The sequence below is a fragment of the Cinclus cinclus genome, chromosome 17 (genome assembly GCF_963662255.1).
Source record: "Cinclus cinclus chromosome 17, bCinCin1.1, whole genome shotgun sequence".
Lineage (NCBI taxonomy): Eukaryota > Metazoa > Chordata > Aves > Passeriformes > Cinclidae > Cinclus > Cinclus cinclus.
In genome coordinates this window covers 1760722-1781457 of record NC_085062.1, presented here as the reverse complement: position 1 = coordinate 1781457, position 20736 = coordinate 1760722, and the positions used below count along the sequence as shown (strand labels likewise).

Sequence of the window (20736 nt, the reverse complement as noted above, 5' to 3'; positions counted from 1 at the left end):
GTCATTTCAGAAATCTGTAATGCTTTAATCAAACCCTACATAAGGCCATTGTTACTTTGATGATTGCACATATTCCTCCTTCTGAAAAGCACAAATACCTTCATTAGCACGCAAGGACAGGGTCCAGCTTCCCCCCTCCCGTGGTCAGGCAGTGTGACCAGAGCCCCTGACAGCCTCCCAGTGCCCATGGCCACAGCCAGAAGAGCTGATCCTGGATGGCTGAGCAGGTAGCAGGGACAACTGCCAGGAGCTCAGTGACAGCTCAGATGTACCACGGAGCTTTTGCCAAGGCTCATCTCACACAGTCACCTACAGCCAGCACAGATTAAATAACAGGGCTGTGAGCTGGAATCGCTGTGGAGCACAAGGTCATGGCACAGAACTGGGGCTTTAAAAGTCACCACTACTCTCCAACACATGCAAAGGATGGAGCAACCCCAGGCAGGTTCCAGGTACTGTGGGAAGAGACATCACTGAAGTGACAGCACCCAGAAATGATTTGCAGTGTAGTCCAGTTACATCAAGTGGCAGTAAAACTGTGAGTGGCTCCAGGACAGCTCGCCCCATTTGGTGAGATGAACAGTGGCTTTTAAAAAGATCACTAAATCCCATCAGTGCTACCTATACAAACCTCATTTATTTTAAAGACTCCCATTAAAGTGCCTTTTATCCCTAGCAATAGGCAGTTTTAAATTGCAAATAACTTCTCAGATCAGTCAGCAACCATCTTCATTCCACCGGAGAGAAGGGCCCTAGCTCAGGCTGGCCCTTGGGGACAAGGGAACATTGTGTAGAGATCTCTGGATGAGCAGGAATGCCGAGCAGCAGGACAATCCCACAGCTGTGCAAGGTCTCCTCTGAGCTGTCCAGGGCTTCACCTTCCAGAGAGCTCTGGGGATCTGAAGCAGGTGTCACCTGCAGCGTGGCTGTGTCCCTGGGGAGCGTGTCCCTGTGGGAAGTGTATCCCAGTGGGAATTGTGTCCCTGGGGAAGGAAGCGTGCCAGGGCAGGCAGCTCAGGCCTCAGCATCGTCCTGGCTCGGGGTGTCGGTGTCGTGCAGCAGCGGCGTGGTCTCGGAGGAGGGGGGAGCTTTGCTCTGCCTGGCAGGGGCACAGGGGCTCTTCTCAGCCTCGATTCTCTGCAAGGGAGGGACAGAGGTCACAGCCTGGCCACACCCAGTGTCCCCACCCAGGGCATGCACACCCCAAGCCTCTTTCAGTGGCCAAAGACACTTTCCTTAAATTAAAGATTTTTGTACCTGCTTTTTGTACCCCTATCAGAAATGAGGTTGTTTTGTTATTTCCATTGCTGCAACACCACAGGAATACCCAGCCTGAGGAGATGTGTGCAGGAGCCGGGGACTGTCAGTGCTGCACCCGTCTGAGATGGAGGGGAGAGGGACAGGAGAGCTCAGACCCCCAGGCACCAGCTGCAGCATGCACAGGCAGCACTCATTCCTAGGACTATGGTAGGTGCAGCCTCTGGGGAAGGGTGGAAGCTGGTGCCTTCTGGCACCAACACAGCTCCTCCTCACCTAAACACACCTACACCTACAGAACGGGTTCGCCACCCTCAAAGCTGAGCAGGAGCCAGATACACCTTTGAACAGACCACGTGGGCCCTGACCATAATCAATGCAAGAACCTCAGGAGGAAGCAGCAGGTGACAGGAGTGGGTCCCTTCCTGCTGCTGGGGACAGAGACACCAACCTGCCCCTTACCCAGAGCCTTCTGCTTGCTGGGATTGTGCACTGGGGTGCTGTGGAGGGACTGTGAGGTTTGTCTAACCCTTTGACTATTGCCCATTGCTGCTCCAGTGTGAGCACCAGTGATACCACCAGGAACACCTGGAGTCTCTTTGGGCACAGTGGTACTTGGATCTTGGAGGAATTTTCAACCTTAATGAGTCTAAAAGTGTCTACAGACCTTAGGGGATGCAGTCAAGGCAAAAAAAGATGGTTAATATTTAAGGGTCCCCTCCTCCAAGTTCAAGAGTAGTCCACCCTAACAAGCATCCCAAGGCAGGAAAAAATGCCAGCAGGGCAACATGGATGAACCAGGAGCTCCAACCACAAATGCAGAAAGGAGACATATGGAAGGTGGGAGCAGGGACAGGTAACCTGGCAGCAACACAGGGAACTCTCCCAGCATGCAGGGATGAAGGTAGGAAAGCAAAGACCCAACTGGAACTGAATCCAGCCAAGGATGTCAGAGACAATGAAGGTTTCCCTAAGTACCCAGGTGACAAAAGAAAGAGGAGGGAACCATGAGGGTCTAGAGCTGAACGAGGCAAGGGACCCCAGAAACCAGGGGAAAGTCTGGAACAAGGAAGATGCACCATTGATGGAAGAGGATGAGGTCAGAGAATACTTAAGGAACCAAGACATGCACAAATCCACGGACCAAGACGGGATGAGTGGGCTCAGGTCACAGCAAGGCCATTCCCTGGTGTCTTTGACCAGTCCTGGCCCAAAGACTGAAGGAAATCAAATGTCACTTCTGTCTTGGAAGAGATAAAGAAGGAAGAGCTCAGGAGCTACAGAGCAGTCAGCCTCCCTTCATCCTCGAGAAAGTGATGGAAAAACTAATTCTAGAAACCACCTCCAGGTACATGAAGGATAATTAAATCATCAAGTGTAGTCACTGGGCTTCATCAAGGGGAAATGGTGCTTGATCATCTGTGATGAAATGACTGGAGTGGTAGGTCAGGGGAGAACTGTGGATATTGTCTACCTGGACTCCAGGATTTTGACACCATCTACCACAAAAACCTTACAGGGAAGCTGATGAAGTAGGGATTGGATGAGCAGGCAGTGAGGTGGACTAAAAACTGGCTGAACAGCAGGCCCAGAGAGTTGAGTTGGAGGCCAGTAACCATCAATGTACACCAGGGGTCAATACTGGGTCCAGGCCTGTTTAACATCTTTATTAATGATCTGTAAAAACTGGGAGAAGTGGCTGGTACACCAGAGGGACCTCAGGGGGTCTGGAAGGACCCTCACGAGGTTAAACAAGAGGATGTACAAGGTCCTTCACTCAGGATGAACAACCCCACACACCAGTACACACTAAAGGTCACCCAGCTCTGCAGCAGCATGGCAGAAAAGGACCTGAGGGTCTTGGGCACAGGGAGCTGAAGGTGAGCCAGCAGCGTGGCAGGGCAGCAAAGGCAGCCAGCTGGGTCCTGGGCTGCACTGGGAGTGTTTCCAGCAGGTCCTGGAGTGATCCTTGCCCTCTGCTCATCACTGGTGAGGCCATGCATGGAGTACTGGGTTCGGTTCTGGGCTTCCCAGGACAAGAGAGATGGAGCTACTGGGAAGAGTCCAGCAAAGGAGCACTAAAGTGATTTTGGGACTGGACTGTCTCTTATGTGAGCAGAGGCTGAGAGAACTGGGAGCGTTCAGCCTTGAGAAGAGAAGGCTCAGGGGGACCTTACCCCTGAAAACAAGTTTGTGAAGGGAGGGTGTAAGTACAGAGCCAGGTTCCTCTTGGTGGTGTCCAGGGACAGGACAAGAGCAAAGGGGCACTTCAACACAGGGGATTCCATCTGGGCATTAAGAAACACTATTTTTTTCCTTTTTTTTTTTTCTTTTTTTTCCTGTGAAAATTGTAAAAACAGGAACAGGGTGCCCTGGGGAATCTCCATTCCTGAAGACATTAAGAGACATCTGGACATGGTGCTGAGCTAGGTGACTCTGCTTGAGCAGAGGGATTGGGATAGATGACCTCCAGAGGTCCCTTCAACCTCAACGACTCAGTGATTTTGTGTTCCTGTAATACAAACCCAGATATTTTATACATCAGCAATTCCCACCTGAAGGCCTCTCTGTTGAGGCTCCCTGCATGCAGGGGAGGGGTGACACCCACCAGTGGACTGATCTCTGTTACCCCACAAGTTTTTACCCATTTGAAAAACTTACCTCTGGAACTCAAACACTCAGAGAAAGGGGGGAAAAAATAGGCAAGAAAAATATTTCCTCACACCAATCCTACTTTTCCCCCCAGTCTCTGCTGACATTATTAGGGCTGTAGATCAGGTACACCAGGAGAAACAATAAGAGCATGTCCTTGCAACCTGGTTAAATGCTAGTGTTAAAACACCTAAATTGCCCCAAATAAAGCCATGAGACAACACCATTCCATCAAAACTTTGCCAGGAGGGCATGTCTGGGAGATGTGGACAGCAAACGTTTCATTTTGATTGGTTTTAAGTGAAGTTTAATCAAATCAGGATGAGAGAAAAGCTTGTTACCTTGACTGGGTACCCACCTACAGTCTGGCTTCCCGCAACACCGTCCCCTTAACCGGAGGCAGCTTTTTGGCAGAGGTGGCCTGGTTTGCCTTATTACTGTCTGAGCTCTTTTTATTGCTACTCCAAAATAAAGAGCATTTTTCCTAGAAGACAATCAGTCTAGTTTATGGTGCACTAGGACATGAATTTCATGAGCGTTCCAATTTTTGGAGGAGATTCGGGGGGGAAAAAAAAAAAATCATCATTTAACTAGAATCTAGTTATTAATAAAGATTTTTGAAATTTCGATTAAACTAAGTCCTATTTAAGATTTTTTTTTCCAGTGTCAAGCCAGTTTTAAAATGGTCTGTTTGCCTTTTGAAAGTGTCCCCACATAGGCTTTAGGCCACAATGGCAGAGAGCTACAACATCTGGGGTATTTTACACCTGTATAGATGATGGAATTTTTTAGAGCTGCGAGTCCAACAGATGCATTTCAAACTGGCTCCACTATAAACTAGACTAAGATTTAAGAGTTTCACTCATCTGCACTGGCTCCAGAGCACACTGCTCCCTCCAGAAGCCAGAGGCACAGCAGACACCTGAGGGAGGAGCTGGGCTCAGGGAGACCTGCACACTGGCAGACACGTGAAGGTGAGGACAATGTCCCCTCTGCTCAGCGTCCCCTCTGACGTGCCTGTGCCTTCGGGAGGCAGAACTGTGCACGATTAAGCAATCAGGGCTAGATCAGCAACACTTCAATCAAATGAGGAACACACCTTGGCTGCAAATCGCTGTCTTCCAGTTTACAACCTCTTATCTACTCATTAGGAGGAGACATTCATGTGTTGTTGTACAGCTTTCTTAGAGATTTGTAAGGTCACTGAGGCTTTTTAATCACTTTCCAGGTAGTCAGGCACTTCCTGCCATTGATTTTTAGTTCTAACACTTCATGACTCTTTTGGCTGAGCACAGAAACACAGCTGGCTTATGCCTGGGTTTGGGATATTTCACAAGCAGATATTCAGTTGGCTTGAATGAGTTTAAAATCCAGCTTTTTTTTTTTTTTCCCCTAACCCTTTCTAGCATGGTTAAATCTCTTTGATACCAGGAATTAAGAATTGCACAAAGCAGAGTGAAGAAATGCCAGCTCAGGGCTGCATAAGGTGTTAGGAATAGCTGCCCAGCCCTTTTTCAGAGCCCCTGGGGTCATGTAGCAGATCGCAGTCTATGGGCCAGCAACCACTCACATGTGCTGAAGGGGAGCAGGACCATCCTGGGAGCACAGAACGGGTTTGGTGGTGAGCTCTGGGCTCCATGCTGGGCCATAGCATCACTCCCACCCTGCAGGGAAGTGCGTGGAGGAACAAGGGGATTTGGGATCATGTGTTTAAGTCACTTAAGTAATTGCAGACTTGGTTAAAATCCAATTACGTGATGCTCTGAGAACCCTGGCACTATTTAAGGTGGGTTTGCATCGGTGTTTCAGGAAGGGCAGGAAGCAGCTGAGCAAAGGCAGCCCCTCACACAGGCTTCCCCTCAGTCTGCTCTCATCCCAAGCACTGCCTTTTATCCCCACAGGCAGCCTCTTCAGCTCTGCAGCTTTAGAGCCAGCCTAAGCCACCTGACTGCAGTGCAAAGCTCAGTCAGCTTCCTTTGATACAGGGTTAGGCTAGGAACTTGGATCTCTTCTTCCAGAACTAAAGCTGATAGAAAGCTTAGTGTTACCAGATCACTGTGCAGCCACAGCCACACATCTCCACTGAGTGTTTTGGCTGTTTTATATTCAGTCCTGCCAGCTCAGCTCAGCCTCACCCCACTGCCTGCCCCACAGCCCAGCTGCCAGCTCCCAGCGGGCTTCAAAGGTCTTCACTTCTCAGTAAGCCCAGAGGGTTTCACTTTCAGAGCTCTTTGGAGCAGTCTGCAATGAAATCACCTGCGTTTCAAGGAAATACAGAATCTGTGCTGGGCTGAGAAGCAGACACAGTGGCTGTGCCTCCTCTGCAAGAACACAGCAACTGCATTTCACTTAACAGGCTGTGTTCAGATAGCTCCATCCTCTGGAGAAGGCTCTGTTCTGACTGCAAAAATGCTGGGACACTGCAGAGATGCAGATCTGTGTACAGACCTGCTGCTGCCTTCTATGGAGGCTGGGTTGATAAACTAGGATTGTTTCTTCATTAGCTGGGTGAGCTGAGAAATACCTCCTCCTCCAGGAAGCCACTTTCATCACTGCTGTGCACCAAAAATGCCAGAAATGCTTCATGTTATCTATCTGCAGCCCAATTTCTAGATGGCCAAGGAAGTCCTGCTGCTATCTGCTGGCACCATTAGGAGATTGTTGGTGGCATCAGCCAGTGTTTCCTCAGATGTGTTAGATTGTCAGCCCAAACTACATTGTCTGATTGAGTCTGATTTGACTGGCAGCTCTTCCCATCAGGCACCTGCAGATTCTTACCTTACTCACTGCCATGAGCACAGCTGCTGAAATAATGAGTGGGACACTCAGCCCAAGGAAGATGTACTGCAGGTAGTCCAGCACCGACGGGAGCAGCACCAGGTTGGTGTAAAACTGCTTTAGGACTGAGCCTTCGATGGATCCACTCTGCTCAAAAAAAGCAGAGCTGTCAGTGGCATTTCCCTCCCACCCAGGGCTGAGACAGACCAGCTGAACGATTCCTTTGCCCACCACCTCCCAGCATAAATTGGGGAATTTTTGCAAGAGTCAGTCAGGCTAAAAGCTTTTACTGAATAGCAGGAGTCAGCTGGACATGCACCCACAGCTGGAGTGGAGGCTGCACGCCCTGGCCTACATGAGGACAGGGATGCTGGCAGCTCTGCCCAAGGCCCTATTTAACCCCACATCTAGGGCAGAGCCAGAGATTTACCAAGTATAGTGCAGGGTTTGTTCAGCTCAGAGGGATTAATGGCATAGCCAAGTACTGAAAAGCCTTCTGTTGGTGCTTAATTAGTCTGTCAGGCTTAAAGCTTTATCCAAAGTGGAGTTTCCCCAGCACTGGGTGATGGGGAAGCAGGAGAAGCTGTGCAGAATGAAGCTGAGGAAGACAGCTCACCTCTGCAAACCACAGCAGCGGCAGGACCACTGGCTTAATCTTCCCTGTTTGACTGGGGGGGAGAAAATTAAAAGAGAAATATGCACTTAGGTTTACGGCTGATCAGGTCACAATTAGCACCATAATTCTTCCTAAGGGGGCACATCTGAGAGACTGACACTGGCCAGGAATCCAGCCCAAGGAGGTGGCAATCCCTGCTGCTCCCACCTTGGAGGACCAGGTGCTTTTCATGCAAGAGCAGAGCTTGTGCTTCCATGGGGGCTTAACTGCCCCAGGACAGCAGTAAGTGCCATCCCAAACCTGGGCTCCAGGGAGAGGAAACCCAGTGAACCAGAGTGCTAAAGTTCATGTCTCAGCCACCTGGATGGCACCATGGGGGCTGTCTGCAGGTGTTCACCCCTCAGCCCAAGCAGCAAGAGCACACTGCCACCCTTGTTGGTATTTAACATCTGGCACCACGCAGTTTGGTTACAGAACACCACAGTTTGGTCCTGTTTGCTTTCATAGAGCTGGAAGTGTCTTTGGGACACAGGCTTCATTCTCTACCCTGCAGCCAGAGTGAGTTTTGCCTCTCCATATTGCAGGTAACTCCTGAGAGGCAGAGCAGTGTAGGTGAACAGCTCCTGCCTCACCAGGAGGAACAGTCCATCCCTCAGCTGCCTGGTCAGGGACAGGGACACTGCCCCAGCTGAGCAAACAGACAGCCACTCTGCACTGCTACAGGATGGAACTTGTGGCCACTGGAATGGCTCACGTTACAGCAGGAGCCAGCTGGCTCCAGCAACAGGACAAATGGTCATGGTAAAGCTGCTTCATCTTTGGGGAGAGCAAACTCTGCAGCAAGCTCAGCATCAGCAGAACTCCCTGCTCAGGGAAGGCAGATGGACATTTCTAGGAGGTGACCACTTACATTATACCAGACACCTGCTTTATGTACAGGTTCAGCTGGAGCTTGATGGAGCAATTCATGGGGATGCCTGTCATCTGTAGAGGAAGAGAGCAGCCAGTTCATCAGTAACTTCCAAGTGACTTCTTGGGACCAACAGACCCTGTCCAGCAACATTCCCAAACCAGGAAAATATCACACTTCAAAGCAGGTCTTGTTGACACCCATTAAGACGTGTTGCAAAACTGCTGAGTCATGAGAAAGCAATTTTTACAAGCAGAGAATTTTTGTTGGACTGTCCCCGTTTGTAGTCAGCAGCCTGCAGCTAGATAAAAATATAGTTAACTGTACTGCTATCAGTAGATGTTTGATACTGTAATAAACTTAATTAGATTTTCATAACTGTGATAAGAAAAGCAGTCAGAACCCCACGTCTAGATAAGACACAGTTTACCTTGCCTCATGGATAAATAGGTTTTTTTGCTTGAGCAAACATCACTGAACATTTAGAAAAACTGATCACGCACAACGCAGGCTGTGAGTGGAAAATCCCAAAGTCCCTTTCCCATCAGCAGCTGGAACAATGATACCTCAGAACACCCCAAATCATCCCCTCTGGAGCGGTGACTTCACACGTGAGGGGTGGAACACAGCAGCAACACAGCACAAAAGCAGTCAGCTCCAGATGGGGAGGTTGAGAGAGTGGAAGAAGGCAGCCCAGAAATGGAGGTGCCAGCTTGAGCCACAGCATGGTCTTCAGACTTTGCCAGCCAGTTCTCATGGCAATGTGCATTTGCAGATTTGGGGCATAGCTGGGCTGCTGCCAGATACACCTCCTGGTGTTATAGGCCTGAGTCACTGGAAAGAACTGCACTCTGTTTATCGAAACAATTATGCTTATAATTAGTCCTGCAATTCTCTAGAAGCCAGGCTAATTATTCAATTAGTTTATGGCTTTGACATTTTTATCTGGACGTGCCCTCGCCAGTCTTTGCACTATGGAACCTGCTCGAATCAGTGCCACGAGAGCAGAGTGCTGCCACCACGCAGCTGATGGCAGGGTCCCCCCCATCCTGGGCTGGTCCCTGGGGTGAGGGAGGACCCTGGTGGGCTCACTCACGGGGTGCACATCGAGGAAAAGCCCGTGCTGGTCCTTGCTGGGGTGCAGGCCTTCGACTGCATTCACCAGGGACGGGTCGGCGTTGTAGAAGTGAGGGTGGGAAATGAACATCGGTGCATCTGCATGAGATTAAAGACATCTTAAGCTTTTCCACACCCAACTAAGAACTGGTTTTTTTTGAGGTTTTTAAGCCCTTGCAGTACTTGTTCTGAGCAGGTTTTTATATTTTCTCCTCCCAACCAGCAACCTCCCTCCCTTCCCTGCCTGCAGGTTGTTCCATTGATCTGGGAGGGTTAAGGACTCTCTCCCACAAGCATGCAGCCACAATGCTCTGGGGTAAATCCCTGCTCAAGTTAGGGCACTCAGTCTGGACCTGTTAGACACACTCAGTGTCCAAAGTTAACACTTCATTTGGCAGTTGTGTGGGCTGCCTCTTCCTTGCTCCTCCCACCAGCCCAGGGGATGCCATGCTCCCACTGTATCCTTGGGCATTCCCACAAATGCCAGGCTGTCATAAGGCTGGGCACTGAAGGAACTTCAGGCACAAGGGTTTTCCCTCTATCCCTCACTGCTGGGAGTGCAAACAGAGCCCACCAGTATTTTTCAACATCCCAGCAGGCACTAGAGCTGCTTTTTCCAGACAGCCAAGCTTGTATTGCATCTCAAATTTAATATAGCTCCATTAAGGAGAGCTCAGGGATGAAAAGGACTTACTGAGCCTGCAGGTGCTGACGTTCTGGATGCCAGACTGCATGCAGGGGCAGAAGCCCTCGTTGGGTGGATAGTCTGTGCCATTGGCAAAGAGGGTTTTCGGTGCCACGAAGCGATAGGTGGGCACACCCTTGAACTTCCCAGACTGCTCGTACACCAGTGTCATGGATCTGGAAGGGTTTCAGTGGAAAAGGATCAGGATTAGCCAATAGGTTCCCAGCCCAGAAGAGGGTTCTTATCTTGGTTGGATAAGATGCAGTTGCAATGTAACTTAGACTTTGAGATCAAGATAAACCCTCAGAGCAGTGCTTTGGGGAATGGGGAATGAGTATTTAAGCCTTTTGCTTTCCATCTTTCAAGCACTTCTAAAGGGTTGGTCAGGACTAGTTAGGGAAAGAAACCACAGGCTTATAAGTCTGTTTGCTCTATCCAGGTGAGATTTAAAGGCACGTAGTAATCCCCAGGGCTGCTCTCCAAGAGATAATACCCACTTTATGCAAGCCTTGGCTCTGTGGTGCTCCGTTACAGGGCACGGACACTGGATAAATCTCTTTCACAGGCCAACTCCAGCAGCAGACTGCCAGGGGAATGGAAAATTTCCCTACTTGACACAGCAAGTTTTGGTTTTTTTTCTTGCTACTAGAGGCTATTGATGTTGTGCTGCAACATTGCTGGCCAGGTTTGATGCAAGTTTCCAGGACAAAAATTTGCTCTCTTCACACTAGAATGAGGCTTGCAGGGATCAGAGAATCACAGAATGGGTAACTGGGTCACAGTGGGCTCCCAGGACATGCTCATTGCTACAGAGGCCTTCTGATGCTGGGACCAAGGATGGGGGATTCAGGGCATGTTCAGCAGTCACACGTGTGCCTCTTGGCTCTGCTCACCTTCCAGCAAGGAGGCAGAGGTTGCTGCAGCACAAGACCAGGATAAAACTTGGTAGCTGCCTCTCAGCATCAGCTGCACTTTATGTGCACAGAGCACAGGACATGGGCCCTGCCTGCTCTTAGCCTACCAAATGTTTGTGACTCTGTGTAGACAGAGGCAGGAGAGGTTTGGGGAGAAGACACAGCACTGTCTGAAAAGCTAAGCCACTTACCCACAGTTCTGTGTGGCAGGAACCTCCTGTGCCAACAAGAAACCAAGCTTGGTTTCCTTCATTTCACTGGAAGCCTTACCTGGAAGCATGCTCTGCTCCAGAGGTTTCTGTAGTTTTACAGCATGTGTTTATGTGTTTAAACATTGGTTACAGGTAAACTTCCCTGTAAACTCCTGGTTCTGGGTCATTTTGGTGTTTGCTGATGTGCCTTGTGTAGAGGAATCCCTGTGCTATTGCTCAGCCCAGCTGTCTGTTTGTTCACTGAAGAGGTCACTGTTCTCTATTCAACATGAACACTTGCTTGTTTTGCAGCACTATCTACAAAGCTGGAATTATCACTATCTTCCCCAAGCTAGGGACAGGGGTTTTGTGCCTGCTTCCCCTCCTTCCAGCCTCAGGCATAGGCACACAGGCTGGCTCTGTGGGGTACTTTAACCCCTGTGTGATCAGCTGAGGTCAGGGTGTCTTACATAAGCAGAAGGAGATTAAAAAAAAAAAAAAAAAAAAAAAAAGGAAGAAAGAGAGAGCCTGGAAATGGTGGCACTCATTTCCCCCCGACATCATTTCTCCAAAGGTTTAGTCAGCTGAAAGAGTTCTGCAGTTACAGAACTGCAGTTGCATTTCCCTCTGACAACCCTCACTTCTCCTTCTAAGTGCCCACATCTTATCTACATTAGATAACCACATCTGGTTCATCTGGTTATTTTATACTGATTAAACATGGGCAAGGTGGACATCTCCAGTGATCTGGAAGGTATTTATGGACACCACAAGATGCTGATAATGATACAACTAAGCTCAGAGATAATGCAAACCTGAACTGCAGCTGAAGTTTAACTACAGAAGCAAATCCTGAGAGCCCTCTGTGTGCCCAGGATGGGAGCAGCATGTCCTGCCACCTGCATGGGGACAGGCTGGCAGCTGTGGCCTCACCTGCAGGCATCAGGGCTGTAGAACTCCAGGGAGGTTGGGGACATGAAGGGTGGCCACATCTCCCCTGCTGTCCCATTGATCATGTTGCACTGGCTGCTCCGCCAGTAGTTCACCTGTGGGACAGGTGTAGAGAGAAGAACTCAGAAGGATGAGCTTGCTGGAGTCAGCTTTCGCCCCTGCATGGAATGTCCACCACCCCACACTGCTTCCAGAGCAGCATCCAAGATCTTCCCCATCTTTAGCATATTTTCCATCCTTCATGGTTCTGTGAGCCAAACATCTACCCAATTAATGGACTAAATCCACCTGCCCCCAGAGGCTGGTGTCTACATTCAGCTGATTTTAGTCAGGAGCAGAATTCCACAAAGGAAGAGTAAAGCATGCTTTGACAAGATTATTTAACACCTTCAACACAAGCCACAGGAGCCTGAGACTTCAACCATTAGAGCAATCAGCTCCAACAGCACTGCAAGGGAGCGCAAGTGAAACCCACGAGGAGATGAATTTAATGCTTCCTGAAAAGCCCCTTGCCACATGGCTGCCTCCTGGCAACTTGCTGGAACAGAAATTGCAGCACTTGAAGTCCTGTAGAAACTTGTTTTCAAACCTGACCCACATACAACAGCACCTAGAGCTTTCAGCTTACCCTGCTTTAAATCAGACATTCCCCATTATTCAAGGTTTACTGCCAGACACTCACCTTCTTTAGCCCATTCCATGAATCCACCATGTGAACTTCACTGATGTTCTTCATACCTGTGTTTACTGTGAACAGTCCTGAATTGGAGTTGTTAAACTGCAGGGAGAAGGAATTACTGTTTCATTTACTGCACACAGCAAGGCTGCAACACATTACTGACTCTGGGTGCCCCATCAGCTCTAGGGGTGTCTCACAGTCTGGCAGCTACTCAGCTTCTACTTAGCTGAGTGTCTGAGCTACCCCCAAGATCAGCATTGCTGGGATTTTAGCATTCCCAACCACCACTTTACTTACATCTACGAATAATCCAAACTTCCCCTTGAAAGGGATCAGGCCAGGAACAATCATATTTATGGCATCTATAAGGGGGTCCTCATACCCCCACATGATCTCCCTCACTGTCCGGTTCATGAATGCTTCCTGTTTCAGGCCAGCCAGGGCTCCACTCAATAAAATCTTCAAAAAATTTGGCAGTTTTTCCATCATCACAGCTGCTCCCTGAGAAAGAAAACAAACCCCTGTGATGAGAGACCCCTCTTTACCAAAGAAGCAGCATTTTTGGTGCTAACCAAAATCATTCTGCTGCTTCCATCTATAGCCCCAGAGCAATTCTCTGGACAGACTGAGGTTCTTCATTTATTCCCATCTGGGGAAGAAGGCAGTTGAGGGCTCACAGGCTTGATTTCCCCACAGGATGCTCAGATAAGGTTGCAGACTCAACACCAGCTGCTCTGCACACTTTGGTTTTGGAACAGCAGCAGCCTAACAAGCAATTAATATCCACAGAGCATAAAATTGCATTATATAAGCTTAACCACCTCATTGCTTGATCAGCCTTAAACCTTACAAGAAAAGTAAGTGATCCAGTAATGCAGTGATTCAATGCTGGGCATCACCATCCCCCCCTCAAGCTCAGAAGGTGGAACCCATCCAGGCAACAAGCACTTACCATCATCAAAATGTTTGGCACAACAACGTACTCCTCTTCTGTGCCACTGGACAAGTGTGGCTGGAAGAAAAGGTTCCTGTACTCCAGGTAAGAAACGGTATCATTGTCATGGAACGTGATATTTGTCTTATACCTGTACTCCCTGCAAAGAGAGGGGAAATCATGGCAACCATCCTTGGCAGAGTCCCTGCAGCCTATGGAGCAAGAATGGGCTGCACAGGCCAGGGCTTGCTGCTGGGGGAGACCAAAGCCAGCGAGGAGTCATGGGCCAGCTGGGGAGGCAGTGTGGGAAGAGATAGAAACCTCCCACCCAGCCAGGGTTAGGATCTGGCAGGAGGACAGAGCAGCCCAGGCATCCCTGACAGGTTGGATTCTTGCAGTCACAGTGTTTCTTCCCAACTCAATACCCAAGAAACTTAAAAGGAAAGCATAGATCTCCTCTGTAGCTTCACCTACAACCACTGAAAAGCCCAGCCACATCAGGGAGGTGCCCAGATACGCAGAGCCACAGCAACCCACACACCAAAACAACCTGCAAACAGGAGAGGACCAGTCAAGATGCCACATGTTCCACCAGTGAGCCCACACGGGTTTGCTCCCAAGCTCTCCGATGGCTCCTGGGTTCAGGGCAGCCTGACCCTCCACATGGCATCGTGGCCCCCCTGCTCCTCGGGTCTTCATCAGTGTTCTGCACACTGCCCAGTGCTGCTGGACTTCAGCCCAGGCCACAGGGGCAGCCCCAGCCTCATGGAGTGCTCTGCAGCAGTGCGAGGCTGTCCCCAACATCACAAGCCTGTCACTGCTCCTGCAGGAACTGAAGCTCAGCTCACCAGCAAAAACAAAGTCCTTCACTGTGGAGCCTCTGTTTTACAGCCCACATTAGGGAAGGGCACTAATCTCACTCAGCAGGAACACAAGGACACTAATAAGCTTTGCCCCTTTGTTTATTCTTATTTAGAGTGAGTGCAGCTTTTCCCCCAGCCAAGAGAGCGATGTGATGGCAACATACAGAACCCACATGGGGGATGTGGCAAGGCCAGGGGAAACAAGGGCACATACATCCTGCAGGCTTCCCTGCACACTGCTCCAGCAGCTTTGGATTAGCCAGTAATCTTCCCACATGAGCTCTCTTAGGCTGCTGATTCAACCTCACCACTGTAGGCACTAATATTCTGAAGATCACTGTTTATGGGGAAGTTCACACACGCAACTCGACATCAATCACCACCTACCCTTTCAGATGCTGAGAAGCACCTGGGTTGAAGCCACCATCCTCAGCCATGGCAAACAGACCCAGCCCTGCTGTGTGTGGGTCTGGCCCAGTGTTAGTGCTCCATGCTTGTTCTCCATACTGGTTTCCATGACCAGAACACTCATGTTAGGCACATTCTGGGTCTCACAAGGTCTTAGGCTGACCCATGAAGGTTGGTATTGAGGTGACTTCAGCTCAAGAGCTGGGCTCTTAAATGCACAGTGAAGATAAAAGAGCACTCAGAAGACAGGGTCACCCACCACCACACCTCATACCCATGTGTGGACCTTATCAGCCCAGGTCTGCCTATCCAACAGGCCCCAGAAAAAGATTTTGCTCCAAAGCTCAGTGGGGCATCCACCAATCTCACTGCCTCAATAAGACCAGAGCTCCTGCATGTGTCTTTAGCAAGATCAGGGCAACTAGAGCAGATTTGGGTCACTTCAAAACCCAGTGCCCCTAGGCTCTCACCAAGCCTGGCTGACGCCATGTGCTCCTGCCAGAGGAGCCAGCCAGGAGCCTGGCAGGCAGCACAGTGGTCAGGTTCATGCCAAGCTGGACCACAAGTGGTACCTGACCTGTACACGTAGGGTCCACGCTGGTTCAGCACTGGCTTGGCTCCCTGCAGGACCTGCTTGGGGTTCAGCACTTCAAAGAAATGCACTGACAAGTAGAAAGGAACAGGGATGTCTTTCCACATTTGGAAGGAGATGCTGCTGGGGTTGATCCTGACGTTCTGTAAGGAGAAAAAATAAGAAGGCACAACTTTTGGGCTCTGTGGCTGCAGATGAACACATCCACCCTCAGCTCAATGTGAGTCACAGCTGAAGGTGGCAGTTAGAACAGAAGCTCTCCAGAGGATCCAGGTGTGTGTTCAGTGGCAGACTGAAACCCAGCTGGATCGACAGTGAGCACTTCTGTGTGTGCAGAAGCATCAGGTTTATGCCACAGGATGTCTGCTGGCTTATTTATCCAGGCTTAACTTTTCTAATCTTACCCACAGGGCTTTGAGTGTTTTGATATGCTGGAGACTTGGCTCTGAATTATTCACTACTCTGCATGTTTTACTTGTCTGGCAGGAAAAAACCCCTGTCCCAAAGGCCTTTACTCATGGGTTTGGCAGCTCCACACAGCTAAAAGCAAGCAAGGAGAGGTGGCACAGCTATCCTCAAAACTGTGTGGGTACCAGCAGGGAGAGCACACTAGATTCCCAAAAAGAAGATGGAGAACTGGGATGGCAACCTAGCTGTGTCCCAACAGCATAGCCCAGGACACCTCTGTCTCTTCTCAGCTGCCAGCCTGCATTGACTCACAGCTGATCATGAGGCAGGTCAAAGGCAAGGCACAATCGTGCTCCCATATCATTGTCCTGTGTGCTGGGAAATGCCTGCAGGAGCTCAAAGACAACTTAAGCCCTCCTCAACTCAGGAGCTGGCACATGGGCACACCTGCCTCCTCTCCCTCCCTGCCTCCCAGGTGCCACAGGAGGAGCAAGAGCTTGTTCCTTCTTGAACATTTACTTTGGATGTGGTCCACCATAATCTTTCCTTCTGGAAGCACAAATCCTTCTCCTTGCTTAGGTAACCCAGTCAGCTTATGGAAGTGGGGTTGATCCACCAGCAGGAGGGGGATTTGTGCTGCTCAGTCTGACTGGACACATCTGCTGACACAGGGAGTTGAGGTGCCAGAGGTTTCCCCATAACTCCTCATCTTTGTTGAGACATTTCATGGCAAGGCTGAGCTGCCTGTGAGCAGCAGGCCCCTGCAAGCCCCTCATCCAAGCCCTACCCCTGGGAAGACATCTCCACAATGCTGTGTAATCCATCTAACCTAGCAAACCCTTCCCACCACCACTTCCACGCCCCCACGCTCCTCTGATTTTGCCAGCCTCGAGGATTTAATGGCAAAGAAGCAGTAATATAACTATTTTTTATTTTGTTTGCTTTACAATCCTGATTCCCAAGTGTCGAATTGATTACGATCAAGAACACCTCCTTTCCTTTAATTGCTTGTTCTGCTTTGCACTCCCTTAACCACCTGTTGCATATGGATTTTTTATAATAAGTACCCAGCCAAATGGAGCTACAGCCCAGCTCCCTTTCCCAGATCCCTCCCACCTGGGCACAGCAGCTCAAGGTACTCCACTGCTAAGATCCCCACAATGGGGTAGCCTTAAAATCGAGCCACTTTAGGTCAAAACAAACATGGTCACATGTCTGAAATAAAACCAGAGTATTTGCCAACCAGATGGGTTGCAAAGGGTCACTGGGATGTTTGACCCCTCCTGACCAGGCTGATCTTTGATCCCGAGGAACTGAAAGGAACTGGTTAGAGCCCATGGGCTCGAGATGGAGCCAGCAGAGCAGCAGCTCCACCGCAGCACCCAAATCCTGCTTCTCCAGGAGGGAGGCACCCTGCTCAGTAAAACTAAGACATGAGGTTTCCCCTGCAGACTGGGAGGAGCAATTAAACCGGGTGTCAGCCAGACCTCACCCTCCACATCCTCTCAGCAGCCTCCTCCTCACCCTGCTCCATCAAGGACTGGGCTGTCGCCTGCTCCCAGCCCCTGCCACCCAGGACAGCATCAGAGGTCCCAAGAGGAGCAGCCATGGGTGGCACAGGGATGAGCTGATGCAGCCTCACTGTGTGCAAGCTCATACCTTAGGCAGACCTGTGGCATTCCAGATGCTTCCAGAAAAGCAATATTCCCCAGGTTTTATAGGGCAAACTCCACAAGCAGCCCAGGGCAGATCGGGCAGGAGACAGGCTCCAAGCTCCCTGCTTCCCTGCAGATTTCAGCCAAAGGTATCCCTCTCTGTAACTAAGTGCTTTTCCATCAGGGTACACCATCCTGACAAAGCTCAGGAAGCCAGGTGGGCAAACCAGCCTTTACCAGCCCAACCCCAGTCCCCCAAGACCCTCTTACCCACACTACTCTGAAGACCAGCCCAGGAGTTTCAGTAAGGGCCTGAGTGTTTCTCATCACCCATCATCACTCAATTATTTGGCTTAATGGAAATGGAAAATATACGAGCTCAGGGCAATTTTGTGTCATGTTGAAGATGGGGAGACCAAGGGTTTGAGGTGAAGGGAGAAGAAACGAGGGTTGATCTTTTCCTCATCTTCTGTTCTCATTACAAATTACTAGGACTTAGCTAATTAGGTTGAAAGAATCAGGATTAGCTAAAAAAGAGGGCAGAAAGGTTTTTTTCCACAAAAAGTGCTATTTCTCTTCCGCAGGGGTCATTCAGCCTTTTATTTGCAGTTCCTGACATCCCGAAATTGAATAAAGATTTTCTGCCCTTTAATCTACAGGACTGTCTGGCTCTGCCCAGCCAGCAGCACTTCCAAGGGGTATATTTAAAGTAGGTCATTTTCGGCAGAGACTCTGCACGACACGCAACACCAGCCATTGGCTATGAGGTGTTTGTTCAACCTCTTTCATCAGAAGCAAATTTTCAGGGGCTGACCTGGGTAGGTGGAAGCTTGGAGAAAGGCCAAGGCAGGGAGCACATCTGCTTTGGACAGGGAGAAAAAGGTTTGGCTAAATGTGGGGATGAGCTCTACATTACAGCAGGAGAACTGGTGTCCCAGCAGCAGGGGCAGGAGTGCTGGTTCATAAAACTGTGCAGCAGGAACTGAACAGACCAACAACTCCATCCACAGCCTCCTCAGATTTTGGCGACAAACCCTCTCCAGCCTCAGGAGCTCTCCTGTGGATAAAACAGATCTTCAGAGAAGCAGCTCCTCAGGCTTTCAGTCTAGGAGAGAGGATGACTTGGAGGCTGCTCCACGCACAAGGTTTCTCTGGAGCTCTCCTGCACATCATCCTGTCTCCGGCAGTGAAAGCATCTCACCAGAGCACGTGTGAGCCCGGGCAGTCTGCTCTGCTATTTACAAAAGGAAAAACTGGTGCTGCAGGTAGAGGCAGGAGGGAAGGGAGGAAGTGTTGGGGCTCAGTGTGATGCTCAGCCAAGCCCTGCATCCCCGGCGATGCCAAGAGCCCTCGTTAAACACGGATATTTATGCCACTCGCTCCGGGCAAATTTGCTGTCGCCAAGGATAGATTTGCCCAGAGTAAGAGCCTGAGGCTGCTCGGAGCTGCAGCAGCGACATTGCCACCAACAGCGCTCAGCTCTGCTGCACAAGGCGAACGTGCCCGCACCCCAGCCCGCAGCGCACCGAGCCCCGCACCGCTCCGCTCCAGCCCCCGCACCGCACCGAGCCCCGCACCGAACCGAGCCCCGGAGAGAAACGAGCCCCGCACCCCTCCGCTCCAGCCTCCGCACCGCACCGAGCCCCGCATCGCTCCAGCACCCGCACCGCTCCGGTCCAGCCCCCGCACCGAACCGAGCCCCGCATCGCTCCAGCACCCGCACCGCTCCGGTCCAGCCTCCGCACCGCACCGAGCCCCGCATCGCTCCAGCACCCGCACCGCTCCGCTCCAGCCCCCGCACCGAACCGAGCCCCGCATCGCTCCAGCCCCCGCACCGCACCGAACCGAGCCCCGCACCACTCCAGCCACCGCACCGCACCGAACTCCGGAGAGAAACGAGCCCCGCACCGCTCCAGCCACCGCAGCGAGCCCCCGCACCGCACACGGGCTCCACCGCACCGAACCGAGCCCCGCACCGCACACGGGCTCCACCGCACCCCGCTCGGCCCCTGCACCGAGCCCGCACCGCCTGCCTCCCATCGCATCCCGCTCCCGCATCCCGCGCCGCGCTCCCCCCAGCCCCGCTGACCTTGATGACCTGCTGCCTGATGATGACGGGCCCCAGCAGCAGCAGGCAGCCCCCCAGGAGCGCGCAGCCCACCCCGGCCAGCCCCAGCCCCACGGACAGCCTGCGCCGGGCCACGGCCATGGCGGGGCGGAGCCGGGAGCGAACCGGGACCGGTACCGGGAGTGGGCACCGCCGCCTCGGTCGCTTTATGGCCCCGCGGCCCGGCCCGGCCCGGCCCGGTCGGGGGCGTGGCCCCAGCGGACTGGGCGGGGTTAGTGACGGAAGGCCCCGCCCCCGGGCCCGCCGGGAAGGGGAGGGGGAGCGTGGTCGGTGTAAAGACGTGTGCGCCCGCGGAAAAACGGGGAAATCGGTCAAATACAGGGAGAAAGGAGGTACAGAAATGGGTGAAATATCGCTCAGCCATGCGGTGGTAGAATAGAATGAGTTTGCGTTGGAAGGGACCGTAAAGATCGTCTCGCTCCACTCCGTGCCGTGGCAGGGACACCTGGACACCTTCCCCTATCCCGGGTTGCTCCAAGCCCCGTCCAGCCTGGCCTTGGACACTTCCAGGGATGGGACATCCATAGCTTTTCTGAGAAATCTGTTCCTGTACCTCACCATCCCCACAGTAAAGATTTTTTTTCCTAATATCTAATCTAAATCTAGGGGTATTTTTTTGTTTGAAGCCATTCCTTCTTGTTCTGTCCCTACATGCTAGACCAAAAATACATAAACCTGTTCGTATTCATACGTATATATATATTTATGTCGTGCCTGAGGAGTAAATATCCATCCCCTGCCTCCGTTTTTCCATTTAACCAAACTCTGTTTTTTTCCAAGAAACTGTGTCTTTTGTCTATCTTGTGCATCTGAACGTGGTCCTGAATAAAAGCCTCGTGAAGACTCATCCCGAGAAGCATCTAGAATGCAGCAGAAAACAGAGTCCAGTTTGTGACAGCCTGTTTTATATCAATCAGGTGCAACATCCCATTGTCCCAGCTGAGCTAACACATCTGGAAACTGGAGTGCTTCCACCTGCCACACGCTGTTCTGCACCAT

General features: G+C 51.0%; 1 protein-coding gene across 4 annotated transcripts; it reads right to left on the bottom strand.

The window, feature by feature from the left end:
- Positions 1-329: 329 nt before the first annotated feature.
- SCARB1 (scavenger receptor class B member 1) lies at positions 330-19818 on the bottom strand. 4 transcript variants are annotated; one of them, XM_062504217.1, is made up of 13 exons: positions 19699-19818; positions 15532-15689; positions 13702-13843; positions 13047-13250; positions 12753-12848; positions 12053-12165; positions 10024-10190; positions 9310-9428; positions 8214-8287; positions 7304-7355; positions 6733-6834; positions 6166-6219; positions 4268-4393 (listed from the first exon to the last, which is right to left on the bottom strand). In XM_062504217.1, exons 1-13 carry the CDS (start codon positions 19816-19818, stop codon positions 4268-4270), a joined length of 1527 nt encoding a protein of 508 aa, XP_062360201.1. The 4 variants fall into 4 exon arrangements, with proteins under 4 accessions (XP_062360199.1, XP_062360202.1, XP_062360201.1 ...); XM_062504215.1 differs by lacking the exons at positions 4268-4393; positions 6166-6219 and adding an exon at positions 330-1137 and having other exon boundaries at positions 6688-6834; XM_062504218.1 differs by lacking the exons at positions 4268-4393; positions 6166-6219; positions 19699-19818 and adding exons at positions 330-1137; positions 18424-18591 and having other exon boundaries at positions 6688-6834.
- Between the last annotated feature and the right edge of the window lie 918 nt (positions 19819-20736).